Source organism: Macaca thibetana, chromosome 5, assembly GCF_024542745.1.
Source record: "Macaca thibetana thibetana isolate TM-01 chromosome 5, ASM2454274v1, whole genome shotgun sequence".
NCBI lineage: Eukaryota > Metazoa > Chordata > Mammalia > Primates > Cercopithecidae > Macaca > Macaca thibetana.
In genome coordinates this window covers 127551952-127577367 of record NC_065582.1, presented here as the reverse complement: position 1 = coordinate 127577367, position 25416 = coordinate 127551952, and the positions used below count along the sequence as shown (strand labels likewise).

The following is a 25416-nucleotide window of genomic DNA, read 5'->3' as shown; positions in this document are numbered from 1 at the left end:
CATAGCAGAAGTGGTTGCTGTGTTCTGATTATCCTTATTTTTATTGACATGTATTAGATGTACATATTTTTGGACTACATGTGGTAATTCAGTGCATTCATATAATCAAATCAGGGTAATTGGGTTATCCATTACCTTAAATATTTATTGTTTTTTGAGAAAGGGTCTTGCTCTGTTGCCCAGGCTAGAGTGCAATGGCACGATCATGTCTCACTGCAGCCTCGACCTCCCAGGTTTATGTGATTCTCCCACCTCAGCCTCCTGGGTAGCTGGGACTATAGGCATGTGCCACCATGCCCAGCTAATTTTTTGTGGAGATGGGGTTTCCCCATGTTGCCCAGGCTTAAAAATTTATACTAGAAACATTTGAATTCTCTTTTAGCTAGTTTAAAATGTATAATCAATTAATGTAAACCATAGTCACCCTACTGATCCATCAAACACCAGGGCTTGTTTCTTCTAAGTGTATATTTGTATCCATTAATCAACCTTTCTTCATCCCCTCCTCCGCCCCATCCTTCCTACCCTTGTTGGCTTCTGGTATCTTCCAGCCTAGTCTCTATCTTCATGACATCCAGTTTTTGGCTCCCACATATGATTGAGAAGTTGTGATATTTGTCTTTCTGTGATTGGCTTGTTTCACTTAACGTAATGACCCATCCTATCCATGTTGCTGTAAATGACAGGATTTCATTCTTTTTAATGGCTGAATAATATACCATAATGTACATATACCATATTTTCTTTATCCATTCATCCACTGATGGATACTAAGGTTGATTCCATATTTTGACTATTGTGAATAGTGCTGCAGTAAAACATGGGAGTGCAGATACCCTTTGATATACTGATTTCCCCTTAGATATGTACTTGTAGTGGACTTGCTAGATCATATAGTGCTCTATGTTTAGTCTTTTTGAGGAATCTCCATACAGATTGCCACAGTGGCTGTATTAATTTATATTTCCACAAATAGTATACAAGGGTTCCACTTTCTCTGTATCCTCACCAGCATCTGTTATTCCCTGTCTTTTATGATATAAGCCATTCTAACTGGGATGTGATGATACCTCATTGTGGTTTTGACTTCGTTTCTCTGATGGTAGTGATGTTGAGTATTTTCTCATGTACCTGTTGGTCATTTGTTTGTCTTTTGAGAAATGACTGCACCAGGTCTTTGGACTATTTTTAAATCAGATTATTTTTTTGTTATTAAGTTGTCTGAGCTTTTTATATATTCTGGTTATTAATTCCTTGTCAGGTAGATAGTTTGCAAATAGTTTCTCTCATTCTGTGGGTTGTCTCTTCACTTTGTTGTTTGTTTCTGTGCTGTGCAGAAGCTTTTTAGCTTGATGTAATTCTGTCTTGTCTATTTTTGTTTCCGTTGTGTGTGCTTTTGAGATCTTACACAAAAAATCTTTGCAAGATCAGTGTCCTGGAGAGTTTCCCCAGTGTTTTTTTTTCACACGTTTTATAATTTCAGGTCTTAGGTTTAAGTCTTTAATCCATTTTGATTTGGTTTCTCTGTATGGTGAGAGATAAGCATCTAGTTTCATTCTTCTACATGTGTTTATCCTGTTTTTTTTCTGCACCATTTATTGAAGAGATTGTCCTTTTTCCATTGTACATTTTTAGCACCTTTCTTGAATATGAGTTAGCTGTAAATGCATACATTTATATGTGGGTTCTCTGTTCTATATAATTGGCCTGTTTGTCTCTTTTTATGCCAGTACCATGCTGATTTGGTTACAATAGCTTTGTAGTATATTTTGAAGTTAGGTAGTGTTAAATGTCTCCAGTTTTGTTTTTTTTTCTCAGGATTGCTTTGACTATCAGGGTCTTTTGTGGCTCCGTATAAACTTTAGGATTTCTTTTCTTTCTCTTCCTTCTCTTCCTTCCTTCCTTTCTTATAATTCAGCAGTGAAGCCATCAGGTTGTGGACTTTTCTTTGATGTGAAACGTTTTGTCATGGCTCCAATCTCATTACTTGTTACTGGCTTATTGAGGTTTTCTGTTTTTTTGTGGTTCAATCTTGGAAGGTTGGATGTGTCCAGGAATTTATCTATTCTAGGTTTTCCAATTTGTGGTCATATAATTGTTCGTAATAGTATCTATCTTTGTATTTCTGTGATATGAGTTCTTATGTCTTCTCTTTTGTTTCTGGTTTTCTTTTCTTCATAGTCTATTAAATTTGTTTTGATTTTATCTTTTCCAAAACACCAGCTTTTGTGTTATTGGTCTTTTGTATTGTGTTTTTAGTCTCACTGTCATTTTTTTTCTGCTCTGCTCTTTATTATTTCTTTCCTCTTACCAATTTTGAGTTTGTGAAGTCTGTCCCGGGGGTAATCCAGTCATCTTTATTTTTCTTCTGTGCACGTCTTTCCTTTTTTTTTTTTTAATGGCTGCTTTTAAGATTTTTTCTTTGTCTCTGGTTTTGACAATTAGATTATGACGTTCCATTGTATAGTTTTCTTCATGTTGCTTGTGCTTAGGGTTTGTTGAGCCTTTTGAATCCATTGGTTTATAGTTTTTTTCATTAATTTCAGGAAAATTTTGGCTATTACTATTTCAGATGTTTTTTCAGTCCTCCCCTTCCCCTGCTTCCTACCTTAGGGATCTGCAATTGCATGTGTTAAAAGAAAAACTTAAGACAAATTAAACTTAACAGACTTTAATTGAGCAAAGAATGATTTGCAAGTTGGGTAGCCCCAAAATGATAATAGGTTCAGACCAACATTGGCTCTGCCATGTGGTCAGAGAGGATTTATGGACAGAAAAAGGAAAGTGACAGACAGAAAATGAGTAAGTTACGGAAACAACTGGATTGGTTACAGCTCAGCATTTGCCTTATTTGAACACAGTTTGAACAGAGGACTGCCTGTGATTGGCTGAAACTTGGTGATTGATTGGTACAAGAGTAGGTTACTATATGTAAACACATCTGGTTAGGTTACAGAACAAAGCCTTTAGGGTGAACTTAAAATATGTAAGAGGCAGTGTTAGGCTCAACTGAACACATGTGTATTAGGTTGCTTGAAGTTGTTTCACAGCTTACTCATGCTCTGTCATAAAAAAAAAATTCCGTTTTCTTCCTATTTCATTTCACATAGTTTCTGTTACTGTGCCTTCAAGTTGACTAACCTTTTTTTTAGCAATATCAAACTTGCCATTAATTTCATCAGTGTATTTTTAAATCTCAGACCTTGTAGTTTTTATGTCTAGAAGTTTGATTTGGGTCTTTAAACATATTTTCCATATTTTACTGCTTTTTAAATGTAATGGTATACAGTTATAATAACTTTTAATGCCCTCTATTTTAACATATCTGTCAGTTCTGGGTTGATGGGTTGATTATTCTTCTCATTTTGGTTGTGTTTTTCTGCCTCCTTGCTGCCTGGTTATTGTGGGTTGGATATCAGATGCGAGTTTTTCTTTTTCTTTTTTTTTTTTAACCATGTTTAGTGCTGGATATTTTTGTATTCCTATAAATCTTCTTGAGCTTTGTTTTGGGATGCAGTTAAGTTGCTTGGAAACAGTTTAGACTGTTGGTTTCTCTAGACTCTCTCAGCTCATCATTTCAATCATGATGTCAGTTAGAGCTCATTTACTTTGTTTTTTGTCTCTCACAGATCACTCTGTGTTGTTGCTTGATGTTCAGTGAAACTGCTGTTTCATGTATTCTGTCTTTTGTCATTATTGTTTCAGATGGGAGGGTAGATCTGATCTTGGTTATTCTATCTTTGGCAGTAGTGGAAACTTCCCTGTGGGGTTTTACTTATGGAGTTTGACAGGCTATTCTAAAGTTCATTTGTAAGAGAAAATTCACAATAGCTGAGTAAAGTTTGAAGGAAGGACAACGAAGAGTGGATTGCCATTCCATATATCAAAACATGATAAATCTATAGTAATTCAAATAGTTTACTATTTGTGCCAGAACAGACAAATAGGTAAATGGACAAACATAGAGTGTATGTGTGTGTGTGTGTGTGTGTGTGTGTGTGTGTATACACAGACAAATATACACATGAATTTATGGCAAAAGTGACATTTCAAATCAGGAAAGGGTATTGTTAAGATAGTTGATTATCCATTCAGAAACCAAAAATTGACTCTTCAAACTGTATTCATTAGAATATGGATTTAGCATCTTGTGACAGAAACCCAAAGTAATGGTGGTTCAAGAAAGGCAGAAGTTCATTTCTCATGGAAAAGTCTGAGTTTTGTAGCTAAACAGGAACTCCGGCTTTTCTTGTTTTTTTGCCTTGTCATCCACAAGATATTTTCTTGTCTCTGTAGTCTAAAATGCTTCATATTCTGGTCTGTAGAAAGGCTACAGTTACGTGAAGGGAAGGCATATTTTTCCTCTTAAGGGCACAGTGCAGAATTTTCATGTATCTCTTCTGTTCCCAACCTCCAGGTATGTTGGAAAATAGTCTTTATTCAGGACAGTTCTGAATAGCTCATTGCCTAGCTAAATGTCCTATTATTGTAGAAGTGGAGAATAGAAATTTAGGGACAAGTAGCAATCTAACCTTGGCATACGTAACAAATTTCAAATGGATTAAAGAAAAATATAAAAATGAAAAGCTGTAAGTACTAGAAGCATACATAGGAGAGTCTGTTTATGATCTATAGGTTATAAAAGTCTTTGCTAAACGAGGCAGAAAGCATAAGCTATACAGGAAAATATTGATGGCTTTTTACTACATAGTAATAAAAAATGACTATATGACAAAGTTAAGAGAAATCACAGACCAGAAAAGTAAATATAAATATGCAAACAAAAATTGATATTCGTGATATGTAAATATAATATATGCAAATGAAAATATTGATATTCATTATATAAATGAAAAAACTAATATTCACGATATATTTTTTACCTGTAAATTGGTTAAAAACAAATACTTTAGTAGAAAAATGGACAGAGCATATGAACAATCTACAGAGAAATCCAAGTAGTTCATAAACATTAATGTACATTCCCTGTCTCATAATTTGCGAAATGCAAATTAAAATGACATCTTTTGTTTGTCTATTTAATACAAGTACCATTGTTAGCCAAAGTGTGGGGAACATGGTTACTCTCATGCAGTGTTGGTGGAAGTATAAATTGGTACTGTCTATTTGGAGGTCAGTTTGGCAGTATCACAATGTTGCAATATCTTCTGACTCAGTAGTTTCACTTCTAGGAATCTTGTAAAAAAATAACATGTGAACTAAGTGATGTCTGGACAAGGATGTTTATTGTATCATTGTAGCAATTAAAGATCATAAATTATATCAATGAGGGAATATTTAAAAAAATTAGTATACATCCATGCCATTAATGTAGCTATTAAAAAGAATGACCAGGTACCCCTCTGAGACGAAGCTTCCAGAGGAACGATCAGGCAGTAACATTTGCTGTTCAGCAATATTCACTATTCTGCAGTCTCTGCTGCTGATACCCAGGCAAATAGGGTCTGGAGTGGACCTCCAGCAAACTCCAACAGACCTGCAGCTGAGGGTCCTGACTGTTAGAAGGAAAACTAACAAACAGAAAGGACATCCACACCAAAACCCCTTCTGTACATCACCATCATCAAAGACCAAAGGTAGATAAAACCACAAAGATGGGGAAAAAACAGAGCAGAAAAGCTGAAAATTCTAAAAATCAGAGCACCTCTCCCCCTCCAAAGGAACGCAGTTCCTCACCAGCAACGGAAAAAAGCTGGACAGAGAATGACTTTGACGAGTTGAGAGAAGAGGGCTTCAGACGATCAAACTTCTCCAAGCTAAAGGAGGAAGTTTGAACCCATCGCAAAGAAGCTAAAAACCTTGAAAAAACATTAGACGAATGGCTGACTAGAATAACCAATGTAGAGAATTCCTTAAATGACCTGATGGAGCTGAAAACCATGGCACAAGAACTACGTGACGAATGCAAAAGCTTCAGTAACCAATTCGATCAACTGGAAGAAAGGGTATCAGTGATTGAAGATCAAATGAATGAAATGAAGGAAGAAGAGAAGTTTAGAGAAAAAAGAGTAAAAAGAAATGAACAAAGCCTCCAAGAAATACGGGACTATGTGAAAAGGCCATATCTATGATTGATTGGTGTACCTGAAAGTGACAGGAAGAATGGAACCAAGTCGGGAAGCACTCTGCAGGATATTATCCAGGAGAACTTCCCCAACCTAGCAAGGTATGCTGACATTCAAATTCAGGAAATACAGAGAACGCCACAAAGATTCTCCTCGAGAAGAGCAACTCCAAGACTCAACAATTGTCAGATTCACCAAAGTTGAAATGAAGGAAAAAATGTTAAGGGCAGCCAGAGAGAAAGGTTGGGTTACCCACAAAGGGAAGCCCATCAGACTAACAGCGGATCTCACGGCAGAAACTCTCCAAGCCAGAAGAGAGTGGGGGCCAATATTCAACATTCTTAAAGAAAAGAATTTTCAACCCAGAATTTCATATCCAGCCAAGGTAAGCTTCATAAGTGAAGGAAAAATAAAATCCTTTACAGACAAGCAAATGCTGAGAGATTTTGTCACCACCAGGCCTGCCCTACAAGAGCTCCTGAAGGAAGCGCTAAACATGGAAAGGAACAACCAATACCAGCCACTGCAAAAACATGCCAAATTGTAAAGACGATCGATGCTAGGAAGAAACTGCATCAACTAATGAGCAAAACAACCAGCTAACATCATAATGACAGGATCAGATTCACACATAGCAATATTAACCTTAAATGGAAATGGGCCAAATGCTCCAATTAAAAGACACAGACTGGCAAATTGGATAAAGAGTCAAGACCGATCAGTGTGCTGTATTCAGGAGACCCATGTCACATACAGAGACATACATAGGCTCAAAATAAAGGGATGAAGGAAGTTCTACCGAGCAAATGGAAAACAAAAAAAGGCAGGGGTTGCAATCCTAGTCTCTGATAAAACAGACTTTAAACCAGCAAAGATCAAAAGAGACAAAGAAGGCCATTACGTAATGGTAAAGTGATCAATTCAACAAGAAGAGCTAACTATCCTAAACATAAATGCACCCAATACAGGAGCACACAGATTCATAAAGCAAGTCCTTAGAGACTTACAAAGAGACATAGACTCCCACACAATAATAATGGGAGACTTTAACACCCCACTGTCAACATTAGACAGATCAACGAGACAGAAAGTTAAGGATATCCAGGAATTGAACTCAACTCTGCACCAAGCGGACCTAATAGAGATCTACAGAACTCTCCACCCCAAATCAACAGAATATACATTCTTAGCACCACATCACACTTATTCCAAAATTGACCACATAGTTGGAAATAAAGCACTCCTCAGCAAGTGTAAAAGAACAGAAATTATAACAAACTGTCTCTCAGACCACAGTGCAATCAAACTAGAACTCAGGAGTAAGAAACTCACTCAAAACCGCTCAACTACATGGAAACTGAACAACCTGCTCCTGAATGAATACTGGGTACATAAAGAAATGAAGGCAGAAATAAAGATGTTCTTTGAAACCAATGAGAACAAAGATACAACATACCAGAATCTCTGGGACACATTTAAAGCAGTGTGTAGAGGGAAATTTATAGCACTACATGCCCACAAGAGAAAGCAGGAAAGATCTAAAGTTGACACACTAACATCACAATTAAAAGAACTAGAAGGCCGGGCGCGGTGGCTCAGGCCTGTAATCCCAGCACTTTGGGAGGCCGAGACGGGCGGATCACGAGGTCGGGAGATCGAGACCATCCTGGCTAACACGGTGAAACCCCGTCTCTACTAAAAAGTACAAAAAACTAGCCGGGCGAGGTGGCGGGCGCCTGTAGTCCCAGCTACTCGGGAGGCTGAGGCAGGAGAATGGCGTGAACCCGGGAGGCGGAGCTTGCAGTGAGCTGAGATCCGGCCACTGCACTCCAGCCTGGGTGACAGAGTGAGACTCCGTCTCAAAAAAAAAAAAAAAAAAAAAAAAAAAAAAAAAAAGAACTAGAAAAGCAAGAGCAAACACATTCAGAAGCTAGCAGAAGGCCAGAAATGACTAAGATCAGAGCAGAATTGAAGGAGATAGTGACACAAAAAACCCTTCAAAAAATCAGTGAATCCAGGAGCTTTTTTTGAAAAGATCAACAAAATTGATAGACTGCTAGCAAGACTAATAAAGAAGAAAAGAGAGAAGAATCAAATAGACTCAATAAAAAATGATAAAGGGGATATCACCACCGACCCCACAGAAATACAAACTACCATCAGAGAATACTATAAACACCTCTATGCAAATAAACTAGAAAACCTAGAAGGAATGGATAAATTCCTGGACACATACACTCTCCCAAGACTAAACCAGGAAGAAGCTGAATCCCTGAATTGACCAATAACAGGTTCTGAAATTGAGGCAATAATTAGCCTACTAACCAAAAAAAGTCCAGGACCAGACAGATTCACAGCCAAATTCTACCAGAGGTACATGGAGGAGCTGGTACCATTCCTTCTGAAACTATTCCGATCAATAGAAAAAGAGGGAATCCTCCCTAACTCATTTTATGAGGCAACATCTCCTGATACCAAAGGCTGGCAGGGACACAACAAAAAAAGAGAATTTTAGACCAATATCCCTGATGAACATCGGTGCAAAAATCCTCAATAAAATACTGGCAAACCAAATCCAGCAGCACATCAAAAAGCTTATCCACCATGATCAAGTGGGCTTTATCCCTGGGATGCAAGACTGGTTCAACATACGCAAATCAATAAACGTAATCCAGCATATAAACAGAATCAAAGACAAAAACCACATGATTATCTCAATAGATGTAGAAAAGGCCTTTGACAAAATTCAACAGCACTTCATACTAAAAACTCAGTAAATTCGATATTGATGGAACATATCTCAAAATAATAAGAGCTATTTATGACAAACCCACAGCCAATACCATACTGAATGGGCAAAAACTGGAAGCATTCCCTTTGAAAACTGGCAGAGGACAGGGATGCCCTCTCTCACCACTCCTATTCAACATAGTGTTGGAAGTTCTGGCCAGGGCAGTCAGGCAGGAGAAAGAAATAGAGTATTCGATTAGGAAAAGAAGAAGTCAAATTGTCCCTGTTTGCAGATGACATGACTGTATACTTAGAAAACCCCATTGTCTCAGCCCAAAATTTCCTTAAGCTGATAAGCAACTTCAGCAGAGTCTCAGGATACAAAATCAATGTGCAAAAATCACAAGCATTCTTATACACCAATCAGACAAACAGAGAGCCAAATCATGAGTGAACTCCCATTCACAGTTGCTTCAAAGAGAATAAAATACCTAGGAATCCAACTTACAAGGGATGTAAAGGACCTCTTCAAGGAGAACTACAAACCACTGGTCGGTGAAATAAAAGAGGACACAAACAAATGGAAGAACATTCCATGCTCATGGATAGGAAAAACTAATAACATGAAAATGGCTTTCCGCTCTACCTAGAGGGGTCCATATGGCGTTGTTCTGGATTCCTGTCGTAACTTAAAGGGAAACTTTCACAATGTCCGGAGCCCTTGATGTCCTACAAATGAAGGAGGAGGATGTCCTTAAGTTCCTTGCAGCAGGAACCCACTTAGGTGGCACCAATCTTGACTTCCAGATGGAACAGTACATCTATAAAAGGAAAAGTGATGGCATCTACATCATAAATCTGAAGAGGACCTGGGAGAAGCTTCTGCTGGTGGCTCGTGCCATTGTTGCCATTGAAAACCCTGCTGATGTCAGTGTTATATCCTCCAGGAATACTGGCCAGAGGGCCGTGCTGAAGTTTGCTGCTGCCACTGGAGCCACTCCAATTGCTGGCCGCTTCACTCCTGGAACCTTCACTAACCAGATCCAGGCAGCCTTCCGGGAGCCATGGCTTCTTGTGGTTACTGACCCCAGGGCTGACCACCAGCCTCTCACGGAGGCATCTTATGTTAACCTACCTACCATTGCTCTGTGTAACACAGATTCTCCTCTGCATTATGTGGACATTGCCATCCCATGCAACAACAAGGGAGCTCACTCAGTGGGTTTGATGTGGTGGATGCTGGCTCGGGAAGTTCTGCGCATGTGTGGCACCATTTCCTGTGAACACCCGTGGGAGGTCATGCCTGATCTCTACTTCTACAGAGATCCTGAAGAGATTGAAAAAGAAGAGCAGGCTGCTGCTGAAAAGGCAGTGACCAAGGAGGAATTTCAGGGTGAATGGACTGCTCCAGCTCCTGAGTTCACTGCTGCTCAGCCTGAGGTTGCAGACTGGTCTGAAGGTGTGCAGGTGCCCTCTGTGCCTATTCAGCAGTTCCCTACTGAAGACTGGAGTGCTCAGCCTGCCACGGAAGACTGGTCTGCAGCTCCCACTGCTCAGGCCACTGAATGGGTAGGAGCAACCACTGAATGGTCTTAAGCTGTTCTTGCACGGGCTCTTAAGCAACATGGAAAAATGGTTGATAGAAAATAAACATCAGTTTCTAAAAAAAAAAAAAAAAAAAAAAAAAAAAAAGAAAATGGCCATACCACCCAAGGTAATTTATAGATTTAATGCCATCCCCATTAAGCTACCAATGACTTTCTTCACAGAATTGAAAAAAATTACTTTAAAGTTCATATGGAACCAGAAGAGCCCACATTGCCAAGACAATCCTAAGCCAAAAGAACAAAGCTGGAGGCATCACGCCACCTGACTGCAAACTCTACTACAAGGCTACAGTAACCAAAACAGCATGGTACTGGTACCAAAACAGAGATATAGACCAATGGAACAGTACAGAACCCTCGGAAATAATACCACATATCTACAACCATCTGATCTTTGACAAAGCTGACAAAAATAAGAAATGGGGAAAGGATTCCCTATTTAACAAATGGTGCTGGGAAAGCTGGCTAGCCATATGTAGAAAGCTGAAACTGAATCCCTTCCTTACACCTTATACAAAAATTAATTCAAGATGGATTAGAGACTTAAATGTTAGACCTAAAACCATAAAAACCCTAGAAGAAAACCTAGGCAGTACCATTCAGGACATAGGCATAGGCAAGGACTTCATGTCTAAAACACCAAAAGCAATGGCAACAAAAGCCAAAATTGACAAATGGGATCTAATTAAACTAAAGAGCTTCTGCACAGCAAAGGAAAATACCATCAGAGTGAACAGGCAACCTACAGAATGGGAGAACATTTTTGTAATCTATCCATTTGACAGAGGGCTGATATACAGAACCTACAAAGAACTCAAACAAATTTACAAGAAAAAAACAAACGACCCCATCAAAAAGTGGGCAAAGGATATGAACAGACACTTCCGAAAAGAAGACATTTATGCAGCGAAATGTCCATCAATGACAGACTGGATTAAGAAAATGTGGCACATACACACCATGGCATACTATGCAGCCATAAAACAGGATGAGTTCATGTCCTTTGTAGGGACATGGATGCAGCTGGAAACCATCATTCTCAGCAAACCATCGCAAGAACAGTAAACCAAACACCGCATGTTCTCACTCATGGGTGGGAAATGAACAATGAGAACACTTGGACACAGGCAGGGGAGCATGACACACAAGGGCCTGTCGTGGGACAGGGGTAGCAGGGCAGGATAGCATTAGGAGACATACCTAATGTAAATGATGAGTTAATGGGTGCAGCACACCAACATGGCACATGTATACATATGTAAGAAACCTGCACGTTGTGCACATGTACCCTAGAACTTAAAAAGTATAATAAAAAATAATTTAAAAAAACCATTAAGTTAAAAGAAGAAAAAAAAAGAAATGTCAAAATGTATTAAGCCAATATAAAATGAGGGTACAGAAAGTATAACAAATAATGTGCAAATAAAGTTCATTCAGCTGGAAAAAAAATAAGCATTTGAAAATATTGCATTCCACCGCTATATGATACAGTATTTGATAAATGCCTATTAGGTCAAATTAGGTGAAATTTTTGTACTAAGCTTCTATGTAATTTCTGATTTTTAAAATTTGTTCTAACCGTTACTGATACAATGTCAGCATCTATAAGTATGATGGTATATTTCTCTATTTTCGCCTTTAATACTATCTTTTTCATTTGTTTTATGTACTTTGAATCTGTATTGTTAAGTATATGAACATTTTGTTTAATGCACATGAACCTTGTTGTAATTTTGATACATTCTTTCATACCTACAGTAATATTCATTGTTTTGAGGTCTGTTTTCTTATAGTAATACAGTCATAGAACTTTCTTATGTTTGTATGTCGCATGTTTTTCATCCCATTATTTAAATTTCATTCTGCCTTTGTACTTTAAGTTTCTTGCTTATAATAAACTTATTTTTGGCTTTCGTAATTTTTATCAATTTTATGTTACCTTGTAATAGTTATTTTCTATATTGTTATTATTTATTGATACATAATTTTACCTATTGGGATACATGTATTTTGATACAAACATATGGTGTGTAATAATGATCAACTAAGGGTAATTGGGATATCCATCTCCTCAAACATTTATTATTTATTTATGTTGCAAACATTCCTAATCTCTTCTTGTTACTTTGAAATATATGATAGCACAATAGGGCAACTATAGCTGATGATATATTATTAATTCTGATTATATCTACCTCTTATATTTAATAAAATTATTGTGAGGACTGTGATAAAGAATGAAGTGGTTCTGTGTAGACATAAAATCTTCAGAATGTATTAAGTGAAAAAAAGTTGCAGAATGGCATCTGTAGAAAGAATCCATTAATACAAGAAATCAAACCCGAAGTGTGTTGTGTGTCTTTGTCTCTTTTTGCAATTTTGTAGGAAAAAAAAAGCCCTAGAAGGGTAGATACCACTCTGTGTATAGTGCTTACATTTGGAGAGGGATGTTGGGGAGATAGGGGTTTATCCCATATTCTCCATTGTGGCTGGAAAGTTTTTTTACAGAGACTAAACTTGTGTTTTACGTAATGAACAAATCATGACTGTAGTAAAAAATCATCTAATCTTTTGACTTTCATGTGTTTTGCTAGGATTGGTCCAAAGGAAGATTTTTTCCATTGTTTGAAATGTAACTTATGTCTAGCTATGAATCTTCAAGGAAGACACAAGGTATATAATTTAGTTTGTGTAATTTTTAAAGTAGTGCAGTGTTTTTGAAACAAGCTTAACTTCTAATATGTTTTGGAAGCATGCTAATTTTCATATTTTCCAAGTGCAACTGTATTGCTGTTTTGAAAAGCAGTATTAACAAATAGATATTTTAAAATATGTACCTCAGAATATCTGATCTACAATTCCTTTTCTTCTCTATAGTGTAAGAATGCTTATATCACTTATTAACATAATGTTGACAACTTCGAAGTTGGTTTATGGATTCTTACCATTGGTACTGCGTTTAAGAATAACTTGAAAACAGGAGAAATACTGAATGGTGTAACCTAATTAGCACAACATTCTAAGAAAATTTGGAAAATATTTTACTATTTTTTTTTTTTACAATTAAGACATACATATTTTAAATCTGGATATAGGAATTATGTCACAATCCCAGGCCCTTTTTCATTATTTAAAAAAAATCTAATAAAGTATTACATTTATAGTACTGATTCTACCTACTACAAGAATTTAATTAAAAGAATGGAAGATTGGCGTAAAGTGAAGTGTAAATCATACTTGTTCAAGTATAGGAAATTCCAGATAAGGGAGAACAGTGTAAGTAGCAACATTGTAGCTGTTGAGAGAGAGAGACAGATAGACATTAATTGGAAAGAGACTGAAATTATTTACTTAGCAGTATAGTAGGTTCGATAGAAGGTAAGGATAAGAAGTTATTGCAGAAATATAATATTAGCTAGAACTTGGCCTAAATAGTAAAGTGGTGAGGAAAATTGAGATGAATAATGAACATACATGATGTGGTAATGGTATTAAGGAAAAAGAGTGAGGCGGAGTAAAGATGACTCTGAAGATTTTCAGTCCCAACTTAAGGTACTTATTAGTAGATTGTAAATTTTTTGAAGATAAAAGATTGAGTTTGGTTTTTAAACTTGAGCTTGTGGTGATGGCAAGCTATGCTAGTGGAGATAGCCAGGAGTTAGTAGTATCTTATAGATTACATTTCCCTGATGTTCTGGTTTCCAAAGCATGTGTAGTGTGTGTGTGAGTGTGCACACACTAATTCATTGCATCCTCACCTCAGCATTTGCGTTCCATCAACTCAGAGATGCTACTGATGATCAGATATGTTGTAATTGCGGGGATGTTAAAATGTATGTGTGAGGTGTACTTTAGAATCAAATGAAATATGTATTAATTTTATTTTATAAATAAACATAAGACTAAAGCAGTGGCTAGTCTAAAATCTGAAGGACTGGTAAATAGCAGAGCTAGGATTACAGTCTAGATTTTTAAGCTTACTCTTAAGCTTATTATTTTGAGGGTTTATCTCCCCACTATACTGTCATCTTTCAAAAACATATCTATTTTTTTGTTATGGTTTTTTTGTTTTGTTGTTTTTTAGTTATCTTTTATTTCTGTATTACTACGTGGTCCTGCCATCTATTAAGTGCTTCCATTAAAAACCCGGGAATCTTCCATGGCACAGTGCTTTCCCTTACCTCCTTGCATTTAATCAGACATTAAATCTTGTCAAATTAAGAACTCAGGCTCTGAAGTTAGCCTACTGAAGCGCCAGTTTAACTGTGACTTTGGAAGTTCTTCTCTAGGCTTCCACTGCTTCAACTGTAAAATGGTATAACAATCATAGCCTATTTCATCTAGGATTGTGAGATTTAATTGATCTTATACAGGTACTGTGCTGAATATGGCATATAGTAAATTTCAATAATATGAACTATTATTATTACCAATATTATTAGTAAGTAGTTGAGCTTACTAATTTAGGTCACTGGCTTTGGAGCAAAACATACATAATATGCAAAGGTTCCAAATCTTATTATCTTTGGATCTTGGGTAAGTGTCTTGAATTCCTAAGTCACTTTCCTTATCTGTGGAAGTGAAGGTAATCTCAATAATGTTTATTATTTTCACTGTATCAGGTAATGTGCCAAGCCTGAAATAGTGTGAGATTTAAATAACTGTTAAAAAACTATTTTCTGATATATAAGCATATATTAATGTTAGCTATTATTTTTAGTGAGTTGATTTTGTTAATTTTTATTATTAATACTGTTATACCTGACATTTTCATCTAGTTAAGCTTTTGTTAATGTGAATTTCTCTTTTAAACAGTGTATTGAAAATGTGTCCCGACAGAATTGTCCAATATGTTTGGAGGTAGGCTTAAAATATTTTTTACTTTGGAAGTCTCAGCTCTTGAATTCAAAATACTTGGATGTTTATATTGTCTTCATACAAGCACTAACATTTATTTCCTTTACAGGACATTCACACATCCCGTGTTGTTGCTCATGTCTTGCCATGTGGACATCTTTTACATAGGTAAAGTAACATTTTTTTCTCAATGATGTTTGAAAATAGTGGAGACAGTTTTTGTTTTACTAAAATAATCTTATATTTTCTTTCAGAACGTGTTATGAAGAAATGTTGAAAGAGTGAGTGTTTGGGATTTTAAAAATAATTGTAAGATGTTTGATTTTTTTGTGTGTGTGGTGTGGGGTGGTGGACAAACGTTGTTACTTATACTGTATTGGGCATGGCAATATTTATATTGAAATGGGTAGGGTAGATGAATAGTGTTAAAACAGGACAAAGCATCTTGGATATAGAACTACATCTTTGCTATATGTTTCTCTTAAGCCTCGTCTCCTCCCACAATTTGAGATAGATACCTCTTTTTTTTTCTGACCATATATACCAGGAAGCAGTCTTTGCCGGATGCTGTTACAGTGTTGTAAAAATGCTGAAAAATATTGCTGAAAATTTGTTAGGTTGTTATATTGGCTAAGTATAATGAAGTAAAAGAAAGTAGGTGAAGCAATCATTAAAGCTAAGACTTTATGAATGGAAAGGATATTAAAATTAGATGAAAATAATTGAAAAGAGGAGACTGTATTTTGGTCCTACAGATTGATGAGCAAAAATTTGAAGAGCTAGGGAGAGGGCATTTTTGTTTTTCAGATTTTTAGAACGGAAATAATAGCTGAATAATTTTTAACAAATACAGTATCTTTGCATGAGTGTATTAAGAAATTAAGGTTGTTTAGCTAGGGAGTAGCTTAATTAGTTTGTAAAAATATATGAAGTACATTCTACAAAGAATATGGACTAATTACTCTCCATTTTATAATACTGAGGAAAAAGACTTAGTTTTAGATAAGTATACAGGAATTAATTTAAAAGTTGTATAGTGTGAAAGTTCCCAGGTTCCTAAGAGATTATCTTGAAATAGAGGAAAATGCCTGTTTTGAATGGTTCATGTAGCTTGCATCTTCTTGTATACCTGAATTAATATATTCTTTGTTTAATGTTTGGAAAATAACCTTTTTATCTTTTTCAGAGGCTACAGATGTCCATTATGTATGCACTCTGCTTTAGATATGACCAGGTATTGGAGACAGCTGGATGATGAAGTAGCACAGACTCCTATGCCATCAGAATATCAGAACATGACTGTGGATGTGAGTAGAATCAACACTTTGTAGATTCCTTGTTGACACTCTTCATTTTTGCCCTCCTGCTTGAATTTGCCAAAAAAGAAAAAAAATACTGGTTTGACACTAATGTGATGATTATGGAAAGCACAAATGATTTTTAAATTTTAGTTAAATATGTAGCTCAGATCAGAAAAAAAAAAGTCTTAAGAATGCCTTTATGTAGTTTTTCCCAACACTAGATGGCAGGCAAAAACTTTATTCTGAATTGTTTACACATTACTTGCCAGAGTCAGTCAGTAATATAACTGACTAGGGTTGGATCACTGGTGGGAGGTTTTAAGTACATTTTATTTTTAATTATTTTACATTTTATTTCAGGAGAACATATTTGCTGATTTTTGAGATTACGTTTTGGTTTTTAGTGTTTATTACCCTTTTTTTCCATCTTAGACTTATTTTTATCGAGTGCACACAGGAGACCCCTTTTTCACTTCTGTTGTTCACAGAATCATAAGCAAAGAACAAATTGAGAGATAAGAGTTATAATTACAGAGAAGTCTTGATTCACGATCTTGGGAAAAAACTGTCCACACTAAAATGCCGCTTGCTTCTGGGAAAAAACTTTCCTGGTTAACTTTACCTTAAGGTCTCTAAAGGGTGTCCAGTTCCAAGAGTGTGGAGGGTCCCTTCTGAATTGTGAGATAATGAACCTAAGGTTCAAAGTCCAGAAGATTTACTGCAGTGTGTGTGGGAAAGGCAGTCTTTCTCTGATGTTGTTCTCAGAAGACCCAATCTCCAGATTCTAGATTGTGAAGGGTTTGATTGTTCTTAGTCATTGGACCATCAAAATTTTCTTTACCTGATGAAAATGTACTTTGGCATAATGCATAAAAGCCTTGCAGCATTTAGTCATATCAGAGTTTGGTAGTGGAAGATGCATGAGATTCTATTTATTATTAGGTGCATAGGCCTTCCAATGATTATTGCATAAGGGGTCAACTTATGTTTTCCACTTCAAATGGATCTGATTGCCATCAATCTGCAATATCAATCTGCAGTATGTTTAACCAAGGCAATCCAGTCAATTCAGTTAGTTTTGTCTAATGCTATTGTATTTGTACTATCTTATGTAACTATTTTACAACTTGTCCAGTGAAATAAGTACCTCTGTCACTGGAGATTTCTCTAGGAATGTCCCATGAGAGAAACACATTTTATAATAACCTTTTAACTGTAATAGAATTAACCCTCTTGCATGGGATACCTTCTATACAACCAGAAAACAGGCATTGAAAATGACAATTGAATGTAATCCCTCTATAAATACTTAAATGACCCATCAGGTAGCAGAAATGTACTTGAAGTTTTGATTGTCTTCCCAGGATTATGGTTTCGACAAAGCAAACATTGGTCACAAATTATTTTAGCAATTTAGCAATATATATAAATTTTATATATCTGTATAAAATTTGGATTATTTTATCTTTTCCATGATGAGCCATGGAATGCAGAACTTTTTTTTTTTTTTTTTTTTGGAGACAGAGTCTTGCCCTTATTGCGCAGGCTGGAGTGCAGTGGCACAATCTCGGCTTACTGCAACCTCCACCTCCAAGGTTCAAGTGATTCTCCTGCCTCAGCCTCCCGAGTAGCTGGGATTACAGGTGCCCGCCACCATGCCTGGCTAATTTTTGTATTTTTAGTAGAGTTGGGGTTTTGCCATGTTGGCCAGGCTGGTCTCAAACTCCTGACCTCATGATCTGCCTGCCTCGGCCTCCCAAAGTGCTGGGATTATAGGAGTGAGCCACCTCGCCCAGCTGGAATGCAGAACTTTAATAATGGAAGCTTTAAGGATTTAGGAAGGTCCAGGGGGCTGTCCAGGTTCTCCATGAGTCCACACTTAACATTGGATTTGTGTCCTCTTAAATACCAGATTAGGTGCCTCCCACTGATAACTGAAGGGTTATTATAGGTAATTTGGCTTGGATTGTGGAGTTGATTGAAATCTAAACAATTTCAGTACTGGCTGATTTAGTGTGAAAATCTGGCAAGTATTTTCTTGGTATTCAATTAATTTTTATCCTGCTTGGGTTAGCAGTTTTATAAACCAGTCAGTCTCTCCATTAGAGAGTTCTAGGAATTGTTATCCGGTCCAAGTCCTAAAGTTGTCAGAAATCTGTATTTAAGAGAGCTTGTCAGGGTCCTATTCATCCTTTCATGAACCTCCTTGAAGACACAGAACTGTAGGATTTTGCTTGCTTGTGACGTTTTCAGAGAAACTGCATCAGAATTAAGCAGTTAACTGTGGAAACAACTTAAAATGGTTATAAAGACGTGATTGACAAGGAAATTTGGTTATTTCTGTGGCCTGCAATAACACAATAACCATAATCAAGACTGATAGAACATGCTCAGACATAAAGAATTTTAGAATCATATAATCTTGGAATAAATCTTAATAAAAATATAACAGAAAAGTTAAATATCATTTCTTATCTGACAATGCTTCTTACGTAATTTAACAGATCAAATAATCCTTTTTTCTCTCTTAGGATGCTGCAGGGGCCCTTTGTAGCATGCCAAAGTTAGAGGTCAAAAAAAAAAAGACTTAATTTTGAAGGTGAAATTTGGTTTTGGGAAGCTTGTCAAGTGTGTTGAAGATTTAAAACACTTGAACAAAATAGAATCATGAGTCACTATAAAATAATAGTCATTTGTATAGCCAATATGAGAATTAACAGGTTTTAAAAAGTGAAAACATTTACTCTTTGAAACTCAGTTTTCTAAACAACCAAAAGTCCTGAGACAGCGTGAGACAAAATCTGTTTCGCCTTGTATCCTCTTTTTATTGTTTGAAGTTTACTCAAAAAGTAAACAAAAATATTTTACTGTCATATTAATACTACATGAAATCTTTGTTCAAGAGAGAAAACCAGATTTTACCTTTGTATTATTAGGACTAAAGCTAATTTTAATAAAACCTTATAAACAAATCCATCCAATCTGTCAGTTTTTTTACCACGTAAGATTTCCATAAATCTTTTATATTCCCTTATAAACTTTTAAAATTCTTTCTTTTGAACGTTTTGTATTTTAATCTACACTTTTTTATTCCTTCAGTTTGAAACAACCATTAAGTAACTTCAAACTAGACCAGAAAAAAAATTTTTTTTTTTTGAGACAGAGTCTTGCTCTGTCACCTAGGCTGGAGTGCAGTGGAGCAATCTTGGCTCACTGCAACCTCTGCCTCCAGGGTTTAAGCAATTCTTCTGCCTCAGCCTCCTGAGTAGCTGGGACTACAAGCATACAGCACCATACCCGACTAATTTTTGTACTTTTAGTAGAGACAGGGTTTCATCATATTAGCCAGGCTGGTCTCGAACTCCTGACCTTGTGATCCGCCCACCTTGGCCTCCTAAAGCTAAATTTTTTTTAAACACATGCCTTGGCAACTTTTCTCACCAAAAGTATATCTTGCTTGTTTTTATACTCCATATAGGGAATTGTTTTTCTTACATCTAGTAGTTTGAGTTACATATATTAACTACAGTTTCAACTCTTAGTAATCCTAATTTCCAGTGAAAACCTTAGGAAGTAATTTTGAACTGTTTTGTATCAGTATTTATAGATGGAAGCCATTTTAATTTTTTGGAAGGATGTTTCCTTAAATTATTATTTATTAAGATATCTAAATATATTTAGCTTTTCTATGCTATATAAAAATAAGATGCCAAAGTATATAAACTTATAATTAATGTTTTAGCATTTTAACTTACAAATGACTTAAAAGTTTTATGATTACTTAAACATATAAGATTTTAAATTACTGAAAAGAAATTTGAAATTAGGACACAGGTGTACCCTCCCTAATGTTTTCCCAGTCATCTTGAGTCTCAAGTAGTCATATGTCAACCAGGAGGCTATGAAGGGCAGAGCCTGGCTGAGTCTTGAATTTACATACCACTTATAGAGCTTTGAACAGAAGACAGAGCTGTAAAGATGATGCCTGGAGGATGGAACCCCTCGCAGAATAGCCAGGAGGCAAAGCTAAGGCAGGGAAGAAGAAGCCCTAGTGGGCTTGATTAGCCAGGAGGCAAAGCTAAGACAGGGAAGAAGACGCTCTAGTGGGCTTGATTCTGCCTTGTAGCTACAGGTCTAGGCACTGAGAACATGTACCCAGGCCTCACTTAGCCAGACTTCAGAATCTAGAGGTTCAAAACCCAAAACAAGGTCACAGTCAAATCAAGCAAGTGTTGAATTATATTCAACAGACACCTCTGAAGCCACTCTTATTTTACTAACAGTATAAAAACTGGCTTTATTTACCAAATGTTATCACATACACGTAACACCTGTAGGAATACAGACACAGGCAGAAGCAGATCTTAGAGCTTTCCTAAAGGATTTTCATTTGCGGGCTTTTAAATAGTTTTTCTATTCCCCATTCAGACTATCAATTTTCCAATTTCTGTTTCATTGCCCTGAGCAATTGTTAGCTAGGCAGCCCTAAATATGCATTTCTAAAGGACCAACTCTTAGGTCAAACAAGGTAGAAAATTTATCTCTCTAAAGCACAGAGCTAAGACTTTAGATGTAAATATTGTGCCATCATTTGCTCAAACCAAGGAAAAAATGGTGTAAAAGTTACGACAAGATGGCCAGAAAATTTACCTTAAACAAAGGTATGACTATGTAAATTTAAAACAGTGATAAGAGTTCCTAATGTACACAGACAGACACCTTTACAAATGGAAATTTCCTTTATAGATATAAATTGATTTTACCAAAAGGGTTTCAGGATAGCCTTCTGTATAGTCAGTTAAATGCTGGATAGGTATATTTTAGTTCCATAGATGGTTTTTAAAAATTTACTGTTTCTTAGCTAAAATTACTGAGTTTAGGGTGGAGCCCACTAAGAGAGTAGGGGAAAGAAAGCATTCTTTTTTATTGTTTGCAGTTTACACAAAAATTAAACAGAAGTATTTTAGTGTCCATGTCCATGCCTGGGCGCAGTATGGATAGATCTGAAAAAAAAAGCAAGTCTGCTTTACCTGAGGGCCTACATTTTATAAACATTTTATCCAGGCTATCTTTTTTTTTAGCCTTCAGGGCGGTATAGTAACTAAGCCAAAAAGCTAGTAGATTTAATTTCTCTTATCAGTTAGTTAAGCTTTTTATTTGCCTTTAAAAATCTTTTTTTTTTAAGGCAATAAAAATATTGAAATATTTTTAGAAGTTTCACTCAATAGGCATTTTTAGATGAGTCTAATTTGGGAGCCCTCATTTTCAAATGCACTTTTTCTTTTTTTTTGGTTTGATTTTTAACAGCTCCTTATGGTCATCATCAAATGCACTTCTTAACGTATAGTTTTAAGTGTTCATTTGGGACGTTCCATTATAATTTTAAATTACCTTTAGTAAGGTTTTGCCATTTCTATAAGCAAATGGCATTTTATCCTTCCATAAAATGTTTAAAAAGTGTTTGCTGCTTCTGGGACCTAATACTTACACTTGTAGGCAGAACCAGAAGGTAGATTGCTCAGTTCTTCAGAAATTAAGGATCCCGTTTTTACCTTGAATCTTGGCTTTGGCTCTCATATTTCCTTGGTAAGCTTAACCAGTGATTTTTTTCCCTACTTAAGCGTGCAAGAAGAATTGAAGAGGGCAGGACACAAAAAACCCTGTGAATTTCCAAAAGCCAGTTTGCACCCCCTGCTGTTTTACCATTTACTGTGCTTCTGCCTGACCCAGTCAGACATAAGAGGCCTTTAGCTAGCTCCAAGGCAGTTGGATCCTGGACCCAGTCCGGTTTTTGCTGCGACTTCTGAATCCAGTTCAGATGAAAAATGTGTTAAAAAAACTTGGATAGCTCAAAACACAAATCCGCGGAGTTTTAGAATCTGAGAACTTACCATGATTCCTAATGGCTGCGAGAGAGCAGTGGACACAAAGGGCCTAACGGTGCCTTACTGGGTCCCTTGGTGCTCTTGGAGGTCACTGCAAGCTCTACTTCAAATCCCACTTCTGATGTCAGCTGTTTGAAGAAAAACCTTACACAAATTAAATTTAACAGAACTTAATTGAGAAACAATTTGTGAATCAGGCAGCCCTGAACCAGAATAGATTCAGAGGGTCTTGACTGACTGTATTTGGTTGCAATTAGCCTGCAAACTAAAGCTTAAAGGGTTGTTTCTGTGCCTTTTGTCTTATGGAGAGTGATCATCTTTTTTCCTTTAAGTAAGATGTGTTGCTGTCTCTCCTCAGCCCTAGTATTGAGTTTTAGATCAGAATGGGAAAGCCTAGTTTTCTGGCTAGATAATTTTTGGTTATATTACACATTTTCTGAACATCTTCAGATACTTCAGCATACAAGGATAAAAACCACATAGCAAAGCCAGATGAAAATTATTTTTTGTTTTATTTACACTGGAATGTTTCATAATTCATGTGGATAATTGTTAGGGCAATGAAAAATAACTTTTAGAATACTAACCGATAATCATGTGATTGACTAGAGACCAAAGTGTGCTATGTTCCATGTAGATAATTTTTCGAAATAATGGCTTCATTAAGGTACAATTCACATATTATACAGCTCATTCATTTAAATTGTACAATTAGGTGCTTTTAAAAATATTCATGTAGTTATGCAAACATCACCACAATTTTAGAACATTTTTATCATCCTAAAAAGGAAATGCTCGTACCCATTAGCAGTCATTCCCTAATGCCCCAGGCCTAGGCAACCACTAATACACGTTTAGATCGTATTTTTTAAAGAATTATTTTCCAAATTATAATTTAGTGCAAATTTGGAAATTTTCTGCTTATTATAGTGTGACTATTCAAAAGCGAGTGCTTTTCTTGCATAGTAATGTATTGATTTTCAGGTTAACACCTTTGTTATTTTTCAGGTTCTTACTTAGCACTAGAAGAAATTAATTCTTAAACAGCATCTTATTGTTATTGTAGGGGTGAGCGAAGAGCCTCTATTTACTCAATTTTAGGAACTACTCTTTTTGCAATCTAATTCATTCCTAAGGCAGAGAAGACAGGGAACAGTATACTAAACCTAAAAAATAAACAAAAATATTATTTGTGTAAAAATTTTGGTTTTATTAACTGAGATATATTTTTGACTGAAAAATAATGAAATCATGTTGCTATTTTGAATTGTAAGTATCAGATATTGATCTGATTATGCCTAGGTTAATTTTCTTGCTTGTACTATTTATACTGTTTAATATTTGGAAACTATTTTAAAACAAGCTTTTTTTTTTTTTTTTTTTGCTCAAATCTGCCTTTTCACTTTCTGAATGCAGAACCACCTTAATAGGCTTTTAGAGTTTTCAGTGAAAAACTAAAAAGAAATTTCTACTTTTGGAAATGTTTAGACTTATATACATAATTTCACATATTTAATATGGTTTTCAAGGGATTATTATGAGCAGACAATGCTACTTGTATTTATAAGGTTTAAAATACTTAATTTGAATTAATCTCTTTTCAGATTCTCTGCAATGACTGTAATGGACGATCCACTGTTCAGTTTCATATATTAGGCATGAAATGTAAGATTTGTGAATCCTACAATACTGCTCAAGCTGGAGGACGTAGAATTTCACTGGATCAGCAATGACGACCCTATGCAGTACTGGAGAAGTTGGCATTTTCTGATATAGAAAGAGGCTTTCCTTGGTATCGTGTTATCATGTGTCATCATCTATGCATTAGAGTTGATGTGTTTTGTACTAGTGTCACAGCATAAAATCATATTACAAGTACTTAAGGATTCAGGGTCTCTTGATAGAATTATCATAGCTCTATATTGAATGAAAGCCACTGTGCTTATGTTTTGATTGGAAATTCCTTTAGTGTCAATTTTTTGGAAGCCAATGATGTTCGCCACTGATACATTCATAGAAGTGTATTATGTTTTCATGAAATTTTGCTTTAGGTGACACTATGCACGCAGTTCATTTCTAGTTCTTGATAGAACTGCACTTAATTCTCAGTAGTAGTCTTGACTTTTTAAGGGCTGTGCTATAGTAAGTTCTCCCTTACTGTTAAAACCTAATTAAATACACTCTAGAATTTTCTAAGACAGTCCTCTGGATCCTCTAAATGTGAATTTTGATGTAATAATGGCTAATAAAATTATATTGAAACAGTGTTTTATAGTAAGTTTTTTCCAAAGTTTTCTATGTTTGGCTCAACTAGGGCAGTATCATCAGCTCTATAATGTAAAATAAATTTTCTTTCTTTTGAGGTATTCTGTAAAAGTAGTTGGGAAAAATATTATGTAAAATAATAAGACTCTTCCAAAGTCTTAATAAAAACATCAACATTGAAAACAGTTTTTTTAGGTTGCCCAAAATTATTTCTTCAAAGAGTCATTCATTTATTCATTTATTTAGCAAGTATTTATTGAGCAACTGCTATGTGGCAGATATGTTTCTAGATGCTGTAGAGACAACAGTGGACAATAAAGATAAAAGTCCTTGTCCTTACAACAGCAGTACATTCTGGTGTTCATCATATTTGATCAATGTACTCATTTTCCTTTATGCAAGGAGTATATTGTAAATGAATGGAATATTTCTTCCCTAAGCATGTGAAAATAGGGGATGGATGAGTGGGAAGGGCATGGGATATTCCTGGCAAGATCTCTGATTTCATAATACTTTTTTGGGCTCATGTAATGGAATTAAATATACCTCTTAATTCAGGAACAAAGTTAACAAATATGTTTGATGATCAAGCCGACTTTGACAGTAGTATCTCCGTAATAGCTTACATTAGGCTAGGAAGTAAAATGTACACCTATCAGTTGATAAGTACCTATCAGTTGTATTT

At 35.9% G+C, this 25416-nt stretch overlaps 3 protein-coding genes across 3 annotated transcripts in view; 2 read left to right on the top strand and 1 right to left on the bottom strand.

Annotated features, from left to right (window-relative positions):
- Nucleotides 1–24733, top strand: part of RCHY1 (ring finger and CHY zinc finger domain containing 1) — a 39185-nt gene extending 14452 nt beyond the window's left edge. Inside the window, exons 4-9 of the mRNA XM_050790956.1 lie at nucleotides 13018–13096; nucleotides 15239–15283; nucleotides 15390–15448; nucleotides 15535–15561; nucleotides 16467–16587; nucleotides 24071–24733. Of these exons, the coding sequence (XP_050646913.1) occupies nucleotides 13018–13096; nucleotides 15239–15283; nucleotides 15390–15448; nucleotides 15535–15561; nucleotides 16467–16587; nucleotides 24071–24199 (460 nt within the window). The 3' untranslated portion in view covers nucleotides 24200–24733. The remainder of the gene's footprint in view (nucleotides 1–13017; nucleotides 13097–15238; nucleotides 15284–15389; nucleotides 15449–15534; nucleotides 15562–16466; nucleotides 16588–24070) is intronic.
- The window catches only part of THAP6 (THAP domain containing 6), a 1073833-nt gene that overhangs the window by 43740 nt on the left and 1004677 nt on the right, over nucleotides 1–25416 (bottom strand). The window lies entirely within an intron of this gene.
- LOC126954904 (40S ribosomal protein SA-like) lies at nucleotides 9456–10513 on the top strand. The gene has a single exon (XM_050790954.1). The coding sequence runs from the start codon at nucleotides 9525–9527 to the stop codon at nucleotides 10410–10412; it is 888 nt and encodes a 295-aa protein (XP_050646911.1). The 5' UTR covers nucleotides 9456–9524; the 3' UTR covers nucleotides 10413–10513.